Consider the following 18,008-nt stretch of genomic DNA (forward strand, 5'->3'; position numbering starts at 1 on the left):
TACAGATACCCAAAGTTCCAGGGACCAACCAGGTTTTACACAAATAATTCAGCACCTCAGAATTTAGAAATAACAGCTGCAACTCCAGAACAGACGTGACTGCTGTAAGGTACATTCTAGGAGCCTTTACGATAGGCCCCAACCTGTTAACTCATGGTCTTGCTTCAATTCTCCAAGTTCGTATATTATAGTTAATCCATATGGATGAAGCAGGATAATACTTGTCTCTTTGTTTCCGACATTTCCTTTAACATACTGTCCTCAAGGTTCATCCACCTAGTTGCACGCCTCACGACTTCATTCCTTCTCGCCGCTGTTCAGTAGCCCGTTGTATGTATACACACCACAGTTATCCCTTCCATTCCACAAGTCGCTGTACCCTTAGGCCACCTTCATCAATTGCAAATTGCAAACACTGCCACGATAAACACTGGTGTGCAAATGTCCATTTCCCTCCCCACACTCAGTCCTTCTAAGCATATATGTTAAAAACTGGCTTGTAGGATCATATGGCGACCCCATGTCTAGTTTGGCCCATTTTAAAAATTAGGTTGTTTTTTTTTTTGTTGCTGAGTTGTAGGATTTCTTTACATATTCAAGATATTAAACCCTTATTGGATATGTAGTTTCTAAATTATCTTCTCCCACTGTTTAGGCTGTCGTTCCTTTCCGTAAGTCCTTTGATATACCAAAGTTTTAAAATATACCTATTTGTTCTTTCTTTTTTTGCTGGTGCTTTGGTGAAAAGCCTAATAAACCACTGCTTCACATAAGGTCCTGAAGATACTTCCCTGTGTTTTCTTTCAGGGGGTTTATAGTTCTGGCTCTTTTGATCCATTTTGAATTGATTTTTAGATTTGGTGTGAGGGCGAGGTCACCTTTATTCTTTCCTTTTTTTTTTTTTTGGTATAGCCAAGTAGTTTAATAAGTTTGATGCCAGAGAGCCCCAGGGGTTCTCTGCTGGATGCTGGAGGGCCTGGGAACTCTCAGCTGGCTGCCAGAGATCCCTGGGAGTTCTCAGAGAAGCCAAGACCTCAAACAGGGATTGATGTGGGGAAGGCTCTTGACTCAGCTGCAGGAAAGAACCTGAGGACTGGTCAGTGTGTGCAGCCAAAGACTTCAAGGACTAGCTAGTGTGTGCAGCTCAAAAGCTTCAATGCATAGGGAAAAAACACACTCAAAGGGAGGTGAGTGTGGGTATTCTCCAGGAGAAGCCCTCTGAAGTTGGGATCCTTGTATTATAAGGATTTGGAGGAGCCCTTTTCCATCTGGCTATGCTAATAAGGGACTGACGAGCTGTTCTTTTCACTGGTCCTTTTCAGACGCCAATCGAGAGTTACGTATATGGACGCTAAGTGTGCATGTGCCAAAGGAACCTCTATTATGGGGTTTAGGGTCATTTCTCCTTCTCTCCTTCCCTATCTAACCTACCCCACTCTCTTCTTTTCTTCCCCTTAATCTTGAGGGGTGCTGAAGGAGGGAGTTCAGTTTTTCTGTAACTTCTTCCTACTGACAGAGGGGGTGCTGTCCCCACCTAGAATGGGAATGGAATTCTCTGGCTATCATATCTTACAATTCTTCTGGGAGGGTATGGGGTTTTTTGCATTTTTCTTGTTCTGGTGTGACCCCTTGGTTGTCTGCTGGTATCTTAAAAAGGTGAATGATCTGGACTGTGACTTGCACAATTACTGTGTCAACGCACATTTTAAGGGAGAGAAAATGAAAACCTACAAAGCCAAGAAGAATTAGAGTGGTTATCCCGATTAAACAGAAAAGGATGGAAAAAATAATGGCACCTATCCCAGGTGGCAGAAACCTGAATAAATCAAATTTGAGATTTTGGGACTTGGCAGACAATCAGATGGCTTGGTTTCTAAGGGAGTTGATATTCTGTGTTATTTTTGAACTTTTATGAACATAGAAACAATTCTCTCTCAGGAATGCACATATTTCTCCGCTCCCTGGTTTTGGAGGATGACAACCCACTAACGAATTTATGTGGGATTGAAAAAGGTTAAGGTGGAGGCTGTTCGTTCAATGCTCGTGTATAGTTTAAGGAAAAGGTTATGGTGGACTTACCCTGCAAGGGTTATCTCTACAGCTCCAGTACCTACAGCTCCCCCAACCCTGAGCAGCTAGGAGTGAGATTAAGAACTGGACTGTGCTTCTATTCTGCTGGGTGACAGGCTGGAAGCCTGGGAGTGGATATGCCTCATTTTCACTTTTTAGCTTGAGTGCTGGGGTCACAAATCAGTACTAATGTGCATGTCCTAACTACACACTGGGGTAGGCTAAGGTGGGTTTATGCCCACAAAGGAAGAACACTGTCTGACAGGGTCCAGAGACAGCAAATGCAAGGTGGCCTTCTGGTCCAGATGATGCACCACTGGTTGGCTGGTGTGGTCACCTGCGGTTCAATTCATTCATGGGTGATCTGTGCTCCACTGCTGAAAGACAGGGCCTAGGGTGTTGTTGTCAGAATCAAACATGATGCCTAAATTTTTATTCCAGACCATTCTCGGCATTCCTGCCAGGTGGTCATAGAGTCTGACACAAGCACTGGACGCAAAGTCAAGCACTGGACTCAAAGTCTGAAGATAACACAGGGGATGTGCTTCTGTCCCTTGGCTGGCCCTGGCAGAATTGGGTAGCTTCCTCTTGGGAGTGAGTTACTTAGTGCCTAAGGAGAGTCATTTTTTCCAGGGAATCTGCAGATAGTGAGGATGTGTTCCTTATCATCTATGATAGTTCCCCCATCTAACTAACGATACTATTGGCAGACAAATGGGAGTGGAGGTATGAGTTCCTGTGACCCAGAATGTATGGCTACAAAGGGTTGGGTAAAGGCTCCTTAGATTGACTTGTCTGGGATGAGTGGAACTGGCACCTTCATTCTTTTGCATACGGACAGCTGGTTTTCCCAGCAAAATTTGCTGAGAAGACTGTAATTTTCAATTAAGTAGTCTTTGCCCCCATATGAAAAATCAGTTGGCCATAAGCATGAGGGTTGATTTCTGAGTTCTCAATTTGGTTCCATTGATCTATAGGTCTGTCCCTGAGCCAGTACCACACTGTTTTGATTACTGTGGCCTCATAATAAGTTTTTTTTTTTTTAATTTTTTTATTGTAAAATATAACGTTTAAACAAAAAAACAAATTTCCAAGTACATTTTAACACGTAGTTAGAGAACAGACTTTAAGTTGGGTATAGGCTATAGTTTCAAGATCTTTTGTTTTTTTCTTCTAGCTGCTCCAAGACATTAGAGACCAAAAGAAATACCAATATAATGATCCAGCGCCATACTCATTTATTAAATCCTATCTTCTCTATTACATTATTCTTTCTCTTTAAAAAACAATATATAGATAAAAGTAATACATTTCAAAGTACATTGCAACAACTGTTTGTACAACAGATTTCAGAGTCTGGTATGGGTTACAATTTGACAATTTTAGATTTTTATTTCTAGCTGCTCTAAGGTACTGGAGACTAAAAGAAATATCAGTATAATGACTCAGCACTCATGCTCATTTGTTAAATTCGTCCTTCTTTGTATAACTCTACCATCACCTTTGATTTTTCTCCCACTATTTAGGGGTATTTGGGCTAAGTCCATTCTAACATTTTCATGTTGGAAGGGGCTGCCGATAACATGGGATAGGGGATGGAACTGGTTGATGTTCTGGAGAGGCTGGCCCTCCAGGTTTCAGGACTTACCTGGTCCCGACACCCATCTGGAGGCTGCAGGTCTCTGGAAAGTTATCCTGTACATGAAACCTTTGTAGAGTCTTATATAATGCCCTAAGTATTCTTTAGGGTTGGCAGGAAGGGTTTTGGTTGAGCAAAAAACTTAGATACTTTACCCAGGCAAAATTATGATAGGTAGCAATGTCTAACTGAAGCTTGCCTAAGAGTGACCTCCAGTGTAGCCTCTCAACTCTCTTTGAACTCTCTCAGCCACCTCGTAATAAGTTTTAAGATCAGGAAGAGTGGGAGTCTTCCAACTTCATTCTTCTTTTTCAAGATGGTTATTGTTTATTTTGGTCATTTATGTCTTCTTTTTTTCCTTCATCAGTCTAGTTATAGGTTTGCCAATTTTATTGATCTTCTCAAAGAACCTTTTGGTTTTGTTGATTCTATCGTTCTCTATTTCATTTATTCCCTCTCTAATCTTTATTTCCTTGCTTCTGTTCACTTTGGGTTTAGTTTGTTCTTTTTCGAGATCCTCTAGTTTTGAGTTAGGTCTCTGAATTGAGATATTTCTTTTTCATATAAGCATTTAGAGCTATAAATTTCCCTCTCAGCACTGCCTCTGCTGCATCTCGTAAGTTACGGTATGCTGCATTTTCATTTTCATTAGACTCCAGATATTTAATAACAACTTTTATGATTTCTTCTTTGACCCACTGGTTGATTAAGAGTACACTGTTAATTTCCACATATTTGTGAATTTTCCGTTTCTCCCTCCAATACTAAGTTCTAGTTTCATTCCACTGTTATTGGAGAAGATACACTGAATGATTTCAGTATTTTTAAACTTCCTGAGACTTCCACTGTGATCTAACATACGGTTTATCCAGAGACTGAGCCACGTGTACTTGAGAAGAACGTGCGCTATGTGCATCACAGGAGTGAAGTGGCCTGTAAGTGTCTGTTAGGCCGAGCTGGCTCTAGTAATTTTTTTAAAAAGTTTTATTGAGGTATAACTCCAAAACTATGAACTGCACATATTTAAAGTTTACAATTTGACAAGTTTCTACATATGTATATACCTGTGAAACCAACACCCAATCAATATTAATGGAAGTCCATCTATCCCCAAAGTTTCCTGGTGCCCCTTGGCAATCCATCCCACCAGCCCCAGGAAACTACTGATCTGCTTTCCATCACTGCGTTTTCTGAAATTTTCTGTAAATAGGATAATTTACACAAATCATTTACATAATAGGGATCTGGTGTCTCTGACCCAATACAGTTATCTTGAGATGCTTCTATCAGCAGTTCCTGCCCTTGTACGGCTAGGTAGTGTTCTGCAGTATGGACACAATGCCACCTGCTGATGGGCCCTGAGGCAGTGGACGCTGGGTGGTTTCCAGGGTTGGGCTGTTACATATAAAGTCAAATGTATCACTATTCATGCGAAGTCTCTGTATGGACATGTACTTTTCTTTCTCTTTTACCTATGGATAGAACTGTTGGTTCTTATGATAGGGGTATGTCTAATTTTTAAAGAAACTGCCAAATTGTTTTCCAAAGTAATTGTTCCATTTTACATTCCCATTAACAGTGTGCCCATCAACACTAGGTATGGTCAGTCTTTCTTAATTTTAAGTCATTCTGAACGACATGCAATAATTACACATTGTGATTTTAATTTGTATTTCCCCAGTTAGTAGTGAGGTGAGTCTCTTTTCATGTGCGTATCTGCCATCCATATATCACCCTGGGTAAAGTATCTATTTAAGTTTTTGCCCATTTTTTTAAATTAGTTTTTCCCCCCTTACTGTTGAGTTTTGAGAGCTACTTATATATTTTGAATCCAAGTCTTTTTTATCAGCCACGCATTTTGCAAATATTTTCTCCAAGGCTAACACTTCTCTTTTCATGCTCTCAGTGCCTTTTGAAGAGCAAATGGTTTTTTAATTTTGTTAAGTCTAAATTATTAATGTTGTCCTTTATGGATCATGCCTTCGGTACTATATCTAAAAAAATCTTTCTCTCGTTCAAGATCACAAAGTTTTAGATTCTACAGTTAGAGCTATGATCCGCTTTGAGTGAATTTTTGTATAAGAGGTGAGGCTTAGGTCCCAGCTCACTGTTTTACATATGGATGTTTGGTGGTTCCAGAGCGAGCTGTTGAAAAGACCACTCTTCCTTCATTAAACTGCCTTTGTACCTTTGTAAATGAATCATTTGTGTGTGAATCTCATTCCCTACTCTCTGCTTCTGTTCCAGCAGTCTCTTGTATCTACCTTTTCACCCCTGCAGTGTCTTGGTTACTGCAGTTTTGTAAAAAGTTTTGAAATTAGGTAGTGTGTCTTCCAACTTTTTCATTCTTTAAAAAACTGTTTTGGCTACTCTAGTTCCTTCCCTATAAATTTTAGAATCAACTTATTGACTGCTAAAACAACAAACTAAATCTCACTGGATTTTTATTAAGATTGCTTTAAATAGATAGTTCAATTTGGGGAGATGTGATATCTTAACAATATTGAGTCATCCAACCCATGAACGTGGTATATATTTTTCCATTTATTTGGTTTCCTTTGATTTTATTAGTGTTTTATATGGTCACAAGCATAATGAAATTATATACATTCTGTTAGATTTATATCTTATTTCATATTTTAGGTTTTTTCAGTTGTTTCCTACTAGTATAAAGAAATACAACTGATTATTCTCTATAGACCTTGTATTCTGTGGTGCAGCTAAACTAATCTATTGGCTTAAATAAATAGCTTTCTGTACCTTTTTGGAGATTTTCTACATTAATATCTTCCTTCCCAACCTATATGCCTTTTATTTTTTATTCCCTTACTGCAGTGGCTAAGACCTCAAATCTGATGAACAAAAATGGTGAGGACAGTTGCCTCTGCCTTGTTCCCAAACTTAAATCTTTCACCATTAAGTGATGTTCTTTGTAGATTCCTTTATTCAGATGAAGAAGTTCCCTTTTCTTTCTGGTCTGTTCAGAGTTTTTATCCTGAATGAATGTTGAATTCTGCCAAATGCTTTTTCCTGCATATGTGAAATGATCATGATAAAAAACAGAAATTCTTGAGGAATTATAGCAACTGAGGACCAAGTAAAGGAGAACGAGCCTGAAAAAAGAAGATGAAAGAAAACAGGCAAAAAAAAGTGAGGAAAACAGGAGAGCCTGGTGTCATAGATGTCAACAGGAGAAAGAATTTCCATGAGAAAGGAGTGCTCAGCAATGTCAGAGATTGAGGACTGAAAACTACTCAGCAGATTTAGTGACACAACAACCTATACGTGGCTTTAATGAGAGTGATTTGGGTAGATGGACAGAAAGAAAACCTGAATGGTTTGGGTTGAAAAAGTGGGAGGGGAGGGAATGGAGAGAGCAACTTTAGACAACCATCTTGAAAAATGTGGCAACAGGTAGGAGGAAGAAAATACAGTAGTGGCTAGAAGAGGATGTGAGGGAGCATTTAACATGCGAAAGACTGTGTTTAAAGATCCACCAAGCTTCTTCTGCTCCTTCAGTTTTCCTTTTTTTACAGACTTATCTTGACAAGCACTAGCAACAAATGATCACTGTCAACTGAGAGAAGCTATATAATCACAAGGTTTTACTTTTCTTACATGAAAGGAGACCAAAGTCCTAGATACACAAATAATGTACCATCAGTCTCCTACAAGCAGCTACTTATTTTAGAGGAGAAGGGCACAAGTTACCAGCAATGACCTAAAAAATCACATAATCAAGCCAAGCCAATGAAGAGCATGTCTTGTAAATAATAAGAAAGATTTAATAGAAGATGTTGATGTTGACCTTCCTTTGTACCTTGGATTACACTCAGCAAATTCAGTTTTGGCACAAGAGTCTCAGGGCATACCAAGTTAGTGCTCCAAAAGGAAAAGTAGTTGGGCTGCAGGTAGGGAAGGATTATTCATCTCCTAAATACACGGCTTGTCAAAGACCACATCATGAAAAGTCAGCTCCCCAGATAATGGAAACTTTCTCCTTTAACTACCAAAACATGTCAGGGTAACTGTTCGGGGAGAAAATGTCTTAACTAAACACCCAACCCTTCACGAAGTTATCAGTGTGGACACCAGGCAATGCAGCCAGCCCAGAGCTCCTCTCAGCCCGGAGGCCCAGGGCTTTCCGAGTACAGAGTGCTGGGCCCCATGCCTGCCAGCCTGCCTGCCGAACTGTCTTGTCCCTGCTGGCTGGCTGCTCCTCCCCCATCTTGGGCCTAACTCCTTTCGGGCCGTGAAATGGCAAGCATCTATTCTGCCAAAGCTCATTTCTTCAAAAGTAGCTGCAGGCAGACATGCTGTATTAATATACCACATCTCACTATGTATGACCCTGATTCCCTTGCCAAAAATAACTGGACCAAGAATCGGGTCAAATTAGCACCCACTATTCACCACACAGATGTAAGTGAAGCTGGTCAGTCTGGTAAGGGCTTGAGGCCCAACGCTTTCCCAGGTACACAGTCCCTACTGGGGTCTGACAGACTGACTCCAGACAGGCCTCTGTCTCTCTGAGGAAGCTGGCTGGGAAAGACAGAGGAGGACAGCAAAGCAGCCCAACAGGAGAGCTGCACGGAGGCCACAATGCACTCAGGGTCCCAGGTGGCAGACCCCCAGCATTCTTCCACAGAAAGAATTCATGGGATTCCAAAAGGCCCTGAGACCTGGCTGTCCCCATCCACAAGCTCCGACAGCAAGGCCGTCTGGCCCAATACCCACGCTAACCTGGTCTCTTTCCTATTCGGAACAAACACATCTATGGCACAATAGCTGATTCTCACAATACAATGTCCCCCAAATCAAATAAATATTTTATACTTTGGAGGCAAATCTAAAGTTTTCTGATGTGGCTACATTCTCTGAAAAATTTGTAAATTGCATATAGAATACAAATTAGAATAGATATTAACCAGATAATTCCCCGCCAATTCTGGAAACAAATTTTCATTATTCAATAACACACATGATCAAAAAAGGATTCAACACAACAGATGGTCAAGTAACAGATCCCCCTGACCATAACCTAAAAACATGGCCAAACAGAATGCATTTTGCAGCCTCTTGCAGCTAAGGGAGACCAAGAAACTAAGCCTGGTGATTAAAATAAACAGAACTGCCTAGTGGCTGCTTCCAGTAACACTCCTAAAAAAAAAACTAAAAAACTAAAAAACAACCTTTTCATTCACCTTCAACCTGAACCTTTCTGCCTGCAATACAAAGTGTGAGGCCCGGAGCCCTAGCTGCTACCTTGGACCACAAAGATACAGGCTGCATCCTAAGGATGCTGAAGCAGTAAAATGGGAGAGCCTGGACTCTAGGTTTTAATGAAGAACAGCTGTTACACCTGCCACAGGCCACCTCCCTGTAGACGCTGATGTGAGAGAAAAATGACTTTTATACTGTTTAAATCACTGATATTGGAGGTTCCAATTCTAATTCTTACATACAGTGTGCCTTCATTTTCATGATTCTCTACTTTATCCAGCTTTAAAGACTAACTATCAGCAACTGGGGCAGTCAACTGCCATCCAGTATTTATGTTAAGAAAAAAGCAAGACAAACAAACAAAACACAAAAAACAGCTAATATTTTGGGCATTTACCACATTCCAGACCCTGTGCTACAGGACATGCATGAGCTGTCTCATCTGAGTCCCCCCAAATCCTATGAGGTATGCATTAAAAAATCAAGTTGAGCCACTGTCCTACACCATACAGCTCACAAGAGACAGAGCTGAACTGGCAGCTCTGGAACAGCCCACAAAGGTCTCCCCCTGCAGCAGACACTGCGAGGGGCTGGGGGGCAAGGCCCCGACACGTGGAGTTGGCCCCCAGCAGGACCCCGTCGTTCCTCCAGCCCACGACAGTGGCACAGTGCTTTACCAAAGAGCACATCTGTGAAGTGAAGATACCTATTTGTGAGAATTTTCTTCCTATCCCTTTGAAGAGAGAGAGGGAGAGAAAAAAACAAAAACAAAAAAAAACAAAACCTTAGCATCTTACCTCAAAGGAACATTCAACATTTCTTTCATTTTTTTTGTGTGATAATCCCTTCAGGTCTATCTTTTCAACACTCACTGTAAAAGTAGAAAAACAAAATTATAAAAATGAAATAAAACCTTGAAGTATATATTATCATTTAGCATTTGATATTTTAGCAATTTCAAAACAAGATTTCCAACACCCAGTGCCGTACAGTCTTCTGGAACACACTCATCTAGAATCAGAAACTTAGGACAAAGCCGTAACATTCAGGAACGGTAGGTACATTTAAAGTAAAACATGCAAAAACAGTAGTGCGTTGTAGAGAAAGCAGAGAAGACAACAGTGCTGGGGTATGGGCACCGGTTTCCCAGTGTGCCGTGTGCACCACCCCGGCTGGCAGCTGCGGACCTGTGCAGAGCGCCGAGGCGAGCCCTTGGGACGACAAAGGTGCTGACTCGTGACACCTGCCGCCCAGCTCTGCAGCTGTGACGGTCGCAGATCTCACCTGTCAGCGTGCACAGGGGCCCGGCAGAGGCTCCTGTCTGGCGATCAAAACATATTCTCTCCTTTCTAGGATCAGGACACCAACCGAGATTCCTAATCTGCCTCTAAGGGAGGGGCAGTCACAAAACAACAACAACTAGCACCAGTTTTAAGAAGACGATATGACAAAAAGTCAGCACAACTGATAAACACACTGGTTTCAAGGATGGGAACTGCACATGGCTTCGAGGTGTGCTTGGCCTCTGAACGCCCTCCCTGTTTCTCTGGTTGTGTACGAAACACCCCCACCCCCCTTCCCCTCTCGGCTCTCCCCCCATGCCGACACGTGCACAAGCTCTGCACACAGGCCTGCAGAACCCACTACAAACTACAGATCTATGGAAAACAAGCTTGACATGAAACTCAACTCACATCTACCAAAACCCACAATTTATTCCAGGCAACCTTAAGCTAACCGGTATCTTAAATCTTTAGAAGATCACCAAAAGGAAAACAGAGAGCATAAAATCGAAAAGACATTACCCAATTTATTTAAATTTAAAGCTAACTATGGAAAATGAGCCAGAATCACACTCATTGATCAGGCGCTTAAAAGGGATTTTTGGCAACAGAAAGACACCTCTCCACAGTGGGGCGTCCCTTCCGCAGGCTCTTCCAACAGGAGACAGAGCGCGGCTTCTGAGAGGAGGACCTCCTCCTGGGCGCTCTAGCCATGAGGCTCTCCTGCCTGGTACTGGGTGTGCCACCCATCCTGGCCATGCCGGGAGCCCCTCTAGAAGAGGGCGCAGTGCCTCCTGCCTGGAAGGCACCCCACCTGTCCTGGCGCTCAGTGCAGGGGACGTGCCACAGCAAGCCCTTGAGATGCTGGGGCAGGGCCACTCCTGAGCTCCACCTCCTGACTGCATCTGTCAACAGTGCCCTTGCTAGTGAACGACACGAGATACAAAGATGCTTACAGGAACCCATGTTTTCAAAATATAAGAGGGGGATGGCAATACTGACGGAAGGAGCACTCCCACAACCCATGCCATGTGTCCGAGCAGCTATGCGCCAGGTACCACATGCCAACACAAAGAGGACCTGCATCAAACAAGGAGACAGCAGCAGAAAGGACTGACTGCCCCAGAACCCTTTTTCTCTAACAGCAGAAAAGTTTGCTATGCAGGGCATTTCCACACTCCCTTGCAGCCGTGACTAGGTTTAAGAGAAGGGACGGAAGGAAAGCAATGCGCACAAATGCTGAGCCAGGTCCTTCACAGGAGAGGACTGTGCTGACCTCCGACCCCCTTGCCAGTGGCCTCAGGCACTGCAGCAGCTGGGCCAGTGCCACAGAGCAGACAGCGGGCAGCTTCTTGGGCCGCTCACCAGGCCCTGGACCTATTTCGGCTGCAAGATCTGGGCGGATTTGTGCTCCCCTACACTCTCGAAACTGGGCACAGCCAGAGGATCACTTGGGCCCATCGGCCAAAGGGCAGAAAGGACAGTCTGCTGGCTAAATCACAGTCTCGTGGGAAACGATTTAAGAATTCCCTGAAGACATACAGCACAAACTACCCAGTGCCTACAGGAAGGCAACGGAAACTCGGGGTTTTCTTTTTCTCTTTCCTTGAGAGGACCAGAGGGAACAGAGCCAACTGCTCCCAACACCTCTATTTCCCTACCGTTTTTTTCATGAACTGTTTTCCAAACAGGCTGTACCACTCGGTATCCCACCAGCAGTGTAGGAGAGTTCCAGTAGCTCTGTTGGCTTGCTGGGACTTGGTCATTTCCTGTTGGTTTTGCATTTTAGCCATTCTAGTAGGTATACAGTGGCATCTCAGTATGATTTTAATTAAGAGGTTTTTTTTTTAATTAGAAATTGTAGGTTTACAGAAAAGTCATGCAGAAGGCACAGAATTCCCATATAACATCCCCAACACCATTTTCCCTAATACTTACACTCTGCATTAGTGTGGTAACTTTATTACAGTTGATGAAACATTATTATTATAATTACACCATTAACTGTAGGTCAAAGATTACCTTAGGATTCACTGTGTTGTACAGTTCTACTGGTTTTAATTTTTTTTTAATTTTCGTAACCTATATCCAACCAAAATTTTCCCATTTCACAGCCCCCGCAACCCTCACTCCATGAGCCGAGCACACTCTCCCATGCTGGGCTGCCACCACCACCTCCAGCAGCCAGACTTGCCATCACCCCAACCAGTAAGACAGCACCAGTGAAGCCTCAAGCCCCCTTCCCCACCCACTCCCCAACCCCTGGTTGCACTCTAACTTCCGACTCCATGAATTTGCTTATTTTAATTATTCCATATCAGTGAGTTCATACAACGTTTGTCCTTTTGTCTGTTTCATCTCACTCAAAATGATGTCTACAAGATTCATCCATGTTGCTGCATAAATCAGAACTGCACTTCTTTCTATGGCTGAGTAATATTCTGCTGCACAGACACAGTGCATCGCGTGCATCGCTCAACTGCTGACGGACACTGGGGTCACTTCCATTTTTGGGAATTGTGAATAATGTCGCTATGAAAACTGGCACACAAATATTTGTTCAAGTCCCTGTTTTCAATTCTTTTGGGTGTATCAGTATGGTTTTAATCTTAATTTTCCTACTGACTAACAATGTTGAGCATCTTTTCATGTGCTTATTTGCCATCTGTAAATCATCCTCAGTGACATACTTGTTTGAATCGTCAGCCCATTTTTTTTTTAGCTGTGTTTCTTAATTAGTGAGTTGTAAAGTTTTTTATATATGCTGGATATATGTAGCATGTATAGGTCCTTCGCAGATAAGGCCTGCAATTATTTTGAAAGAGGAGATATTATATATTTTGATGAAGTGTGTTTCCTTTTTATGTTCATAATTTATGCGTTTTAAAAAATCCCTGCCTGACCCAAGGTCTTAAAGACTTTTCTCTTACGTTTTCTTCTAAAAGTCTTATGGTTTTAGCGCTTACATTTAGGTCTGTGATTAATTCTGAGTTAAGCTTTATATAGTACAAGGTGTAGTTTTCATGCTTTCAAGAAAAAATATCCTTTGTGGACTTCCAAAAGTGACCAATGCTATTTGATAGCTTCATATTTTGATATGTGACATGTGATTTCCCCAGCAAGGAAGTTTATGTTGAATTTCATATGTGTAGTGAAGAGTCAAACTATTTTTTCCTAGTAATTACTGTCACTATGCTTTGAAGTACACGCATTTTTTTAAATAAAGCTATTTCTCCTAAATTGTTGTTTCCCCACATTTCCCTCAGCACCTACAAAAAGCAAAACCTTTTTTTAATGGGTTAGCTGAAACAGTAAATTTCTAGTCATGGCATTTTTTTCGGATTCCCCCAGAGCGCCCACTAGCCTGCAGCAGAGCTGAGCGAAGGCAGCAGCCCCCAGCTCAGTGTGGAGCTGCGTGGGGTCGTCCTCACGGGGACATCAACCCCTGAGCAAGACCCTCAAGGGTCCCACCTGTGCCTGGTGGGTGACAGCGGATACCCTGGGAGCACCCTGTAGGAAAAGGAGAGGGACAGAGAGAAGACAACCTTATTAAAAGCATCATCCTGTAACACTAGCATCCCCAAACCACAGTAGGGTCAGTGCATATTCAACTCCAAGTCCAGGAATGGATTCAACCACGATCTGAAGGCAGGGAGGGGGCAGCCAGCCCTGGCCAGGCCATCAGCCAGGCCTGGTTCCCTGGGGGGCATGTACTCCAGCCCCTTCCAGAAGACCGGAGTGTCTCCTCCCTGTATGTGGCAGGAAACGAATCCGCACACCAACCCCACCTGGGTCTGCAGTCATGGGTACAGAAGCTCTTGGAGTGGATGACAAAAAAAAAGGATTACTGGATTACTGTACTGTGATATAATGCAGACTGAAAATATTTTATATCTGTCAAAATGCTACTTGTGACCTGTGCTGAGGGAAAGAAGAGAAAGTATTTTTCTTTTTAAAGATTACTTTATTGTGCATCCCTGACTCAAAACACATGCCAAAGTGGGCTTGTCTTGCAGCCAGGACAGGCAAATCCAAACCTTCCCCTACTATGTGACATACTCACAAGGAAAACGATCTCACAAAGGGAAAATCATCATTTTTGAAAGGTCTGAGAGTAAAATTAATCATTAAAAAGGCAAACTTTAAAAACCAACTCCTGGTTCTGGTATAGCACTTGGAAAGGGTTCAGAAGCTTCCCTCTCTCAGGGTAAAACCTGTAAGCCCAACAATAGGATTTTTGTCTTTGTTCCCCTCCCTTGTGGGGACAGTGGTGGTAGTGGAGGAGCTAAATGCTTATGAAGCACGTTCGGGTGGAAACTGTTGCGATCAGAAATGAAATGACCCAACCCTGGAGGCAGCAGGCGTCCACAGAGACCCAGGAGCAAAAGTCCTTCCGCAGGAGAGCACGGGCACCTCATCTCGGCCAGGCAGGTGCCCCGGCCCAGCAGGCTCCCCACTTGGCTGCCCTACACTCCTGCACCCCACTGGCCTGCGCCAAGTTACCTGTCGTTCCTCTGCCTTCTAGTCCAAGACCCGGAGATTTCTACTCTCAAAGTACAAACTGTTCAAGGAAGATGAAAACTCTGCAAATTCAGTATTTTCAAAACAGGTTATGGGGTAAGGTTTGCTTCACCTCATTTGGAAGGGGACAGCACTACAAAATTTAGTTTTTGAAGGATGGCTGCACCACAGTTCAGCTGAAGATCAGAGGTGCCTTCAGCCCTGTCAAGAGGTTAAGTCTATGCCATGTTTTTTTGAAGCAATTATTAAAATCATATGAAAATTTTCTCACTGAAACCACCATACATAAATATACCTGCCCAGGTGCAATTGCTTCCCTGTGGCCAAGAGCCCCTCGGCTTGTATACTATTTGTAAAAATGGTGCAAGATGTCAGTAAGTGCCACTTCTCTGTGTACCCAGGAGCTGGAGGCCAAGCATCTCCAGACTCCCTGTGTCCAGCAACATCGCCTTTCCCCCCTGCTCCTCTGTCCCTGCATGTCCTAAGTGGAGGACTGGCTGCTCCAAGAAGCCAGGGGAGGTCACAGTTCCAGCTTCTTCGCTTGCCTCACTTTCTGGAATGAAGCCACAGGCACAATTCTCGGTGCATCCACTACCACCTTTCAGACAATCCCTTCTTCCTTTCCCTGGTCACCTCGGGCTTGACCCCACGGTTCCCTGGCTGCAGACAGTCTCAGCTTCAAGCTTCTGCAGCCATGCCTCGACCACACCCAGTTCCCTAAGGAACAAAGTTGTAACTGTGTCCTAGGCTTTTGTTTCTAAAAATCAGCTAGGCTGTTAAGTATTCATTTTGTAGTCCTGTGCTTTCCCCAAGCACTAGCCTTCTGACACCACTTCCACAATCCTCCCAAAAATGAGGGCAAAAAAAAAGATAAGCTGCCGTTACAGAGCTCAAGTCATCAATCTCTTCAGATTCCCCTCCCACCTACGCAGATGCATATTTCTAGCTCCTTAAAAATAAAATGACACAACTAAGTTTTTAAGCATTATTTCTAAATGAGCCCAAATATTCACTCAAAAGTAAAGAGCTACTTACCAAACATGACGTGGCCCCCAACTCCCAAACCACACTAAGGTATGGACATCCTACCTCTGATAGCGATGGCTGCTGCTTCTCGAGTTCTCAACACAGCCGACTGATTCTGCACGCTGCTCCACTTCTCACAGGTACAACCACCTCTAAGGATAACCGGGAAGGCAGTACCAGGGCGGGAAGGTGGTAACATGCAGACATTCTGTAAATCCTCCTCAGTCACCTTTCACCCTTTCCAGAGGTCAGGAGGTGGTGAACTACGGGAATTTCTACTTGTCTTTAAAAACCTTCCTCTGTCCAATGTGAAATATTCAACAGAACTCATCAAAACTAACGTTAAACCCACCACAGATGCCCAAACAATCTTCTGGACCACGGTACCAATGTTTTCGAAAAACTCCTTCCAAGAACACGAGTTCCGCAAAATGCTCAGGGCTGCCCCCGAAATAGTTTCATGGTCAAAAAGTTTGGGGGGTGGGGGTGGGCCACGGTGGCTCAGCAGGTAAGAGTGCTTGCCTGCCATGCCCGAGGACCTGGGTTCGATTCCCGGTGCCTACCCACGTAAAAAAAAAAAAAAAAAGTTTTGGGGAAAAGATGTGAGAAACACTCCTCCTCATAGTTGGTCAAAGCACATCAAAGCATACAAAGGCTCTGACAGGACTTGCAATGAGTAAATCCATTCTTCATTCACAAGATTTCCAAGTCTACTGGCAACAGAACTCCCTGCTCTAGCCTGAGGTAGCATCTTCCTGTGGGTGTGAACCCATTCACCAACAGGACCTCTGAGATGTTATGAGGATGTAATGCATTGAATGAGAGGCCTTAATTCATTATGGCTCAAGGCCTCATAAGCAAATGGACATGGAAGTAAAAGCCAAAATTTGGACCCCAAAGAGAGACTGCATGTGACGGGGACTGCTGGGCCCTATCCCCAGGAGGCAGCAGACGCTGGAGAAAGCACGACCTGCCAACGTCTTGATTTTGGACTTGTAGTGTCAAAAATATGAGAATAGCTTTCACAATGTGACTGTGATTGTGAAAACCTTGTGTCTGATGCTCCTTTTATCTACCTTATCAACAGACGAGTAAAACATATGGAATAAAGATGAATAATAGGGGGAACAAATGTTAAAATAAATTTAGACTGAAATGTTCGTGATCAGCGAGGGGGAGGGGTGGGGGTTATGGTATGTATGAATTTTTTTTCTGTTTTTTTTTTTTATTTCTTTTTCTGAATAGATGCAAATGTTCCAAGAAAAGATCATGATGACGAATATGCAACTATGTGATGATACTGTGAATTACTGATTATATATGTACAACGGAATGATCAAAAGTTATGAATGTTTGCATTTGGTATTTTTTGGTATTTAAAAAAAAATAAAATAAAATAAAATAGCCAATAAATTCCTGTTGCTTAAGCCACCATTCTGTGGATTTTGTCTCAGCAGCCCTGGCAAGCTAAGGCAGTCCTGCTCTGAGGAATACACTTTGGGGAAGTTTCTAAACATGCACTGTCCAGAATCATAGCCACTAACCACATGTGATTATTTAAATCTCAATTAATTAAAACTTCAGTTCCTCAGTGACATGAACCACGTTTTAAGTGTTTGATTGCCACAAGTGGCCGGCAGCTGCCTCACTGGCCAGGACAGACGCGGCACTTCTGGCCATCACAGCTGCCCGGGAATTGGCAAACCAGAGCCCACAGCTGCCTGCTTCTGTGGATGGTTCTACTGGACACGCCCACATGGCCAAAGGCTGCTTTCTGCTCTATACAACAGAGTTGAGCAGTTGCGACAGGACCACGTGGTTCCCAGGGCCAAAAACATTCACCATCTGGGTCTCTGCAAAGAAAAGCTTGCTGATCCCTGCTCAGAACCCACCACCCACCAGATCCTGCTCTGTCTGCGGCCACTCTCTGGGTTCTGGGGCTGGTAGAGGACCCAACAGATGGGCTCTGCTCTGGGGGAGGTTACAGTCTGGGGAGGAAGAGGGACTGTCCCTCAGGAAGCATTATTCTCTGTAAGACTCTCAAATTAAGTAAATGTGCGTCTTGGGAGATACGAGGACCTATATGGTTTAGAATATTTAAGCTTAAAATAGCACATTACAGGAAGAAATTACTTTAAAAAATAAGGATGCCTATTTCCTTCCAGGCAAAACAAAGAAAACATTTCATGTATAGGTTGATACCTCCCTACTTTTACTCAGTGAAACCACATGCTGCTTCTGTCTTA

The 18,008-nt window shown here is 43.2% G+C and overlaps 1 protein-coding gene across 2 annotated transcripts in view; it reads right to left on the reverse strand.

The window, feature by feature from the left end:
* The window catches only part of ZCCHC14 (zinc finger CCHC-type containing 14), a 106,966-nt gene that overhangs the window by 26,807 nt on the left and 62,151 nt on the right, over nt 1-18,008 (reverse strand). For both annotated transcript variants that reach the window (XM_077133244.1, XM_077133243.1), the window contains exon 3: nt 9,730-9,803. In XM_077133244.1, coding sequence (XP_076989359.1) covers nt 9,730-9,803 — 74 coding nt within the window. The remainder of the gene's footprint in view (nt 1-9,729; nt 9,804-18,008) is intronic.

The sequence above is a fragment of the Tamandua tetradactyla genome, chromosome 16 (assembly GCF_023851605.1).
Source record: "Tamandua tetradactyla isolate mTamTet1 chromosome 16, mTamTet1.pri, whole genome shotgun sequence".
NCBI classification, from domain to species: domain Eukaryota; kingdom Metazoa; phylum Chordata; class Mammalia; order Pilosa; family Myrmecophagidae; genus Tamandua; species Tamandua tetradactyla.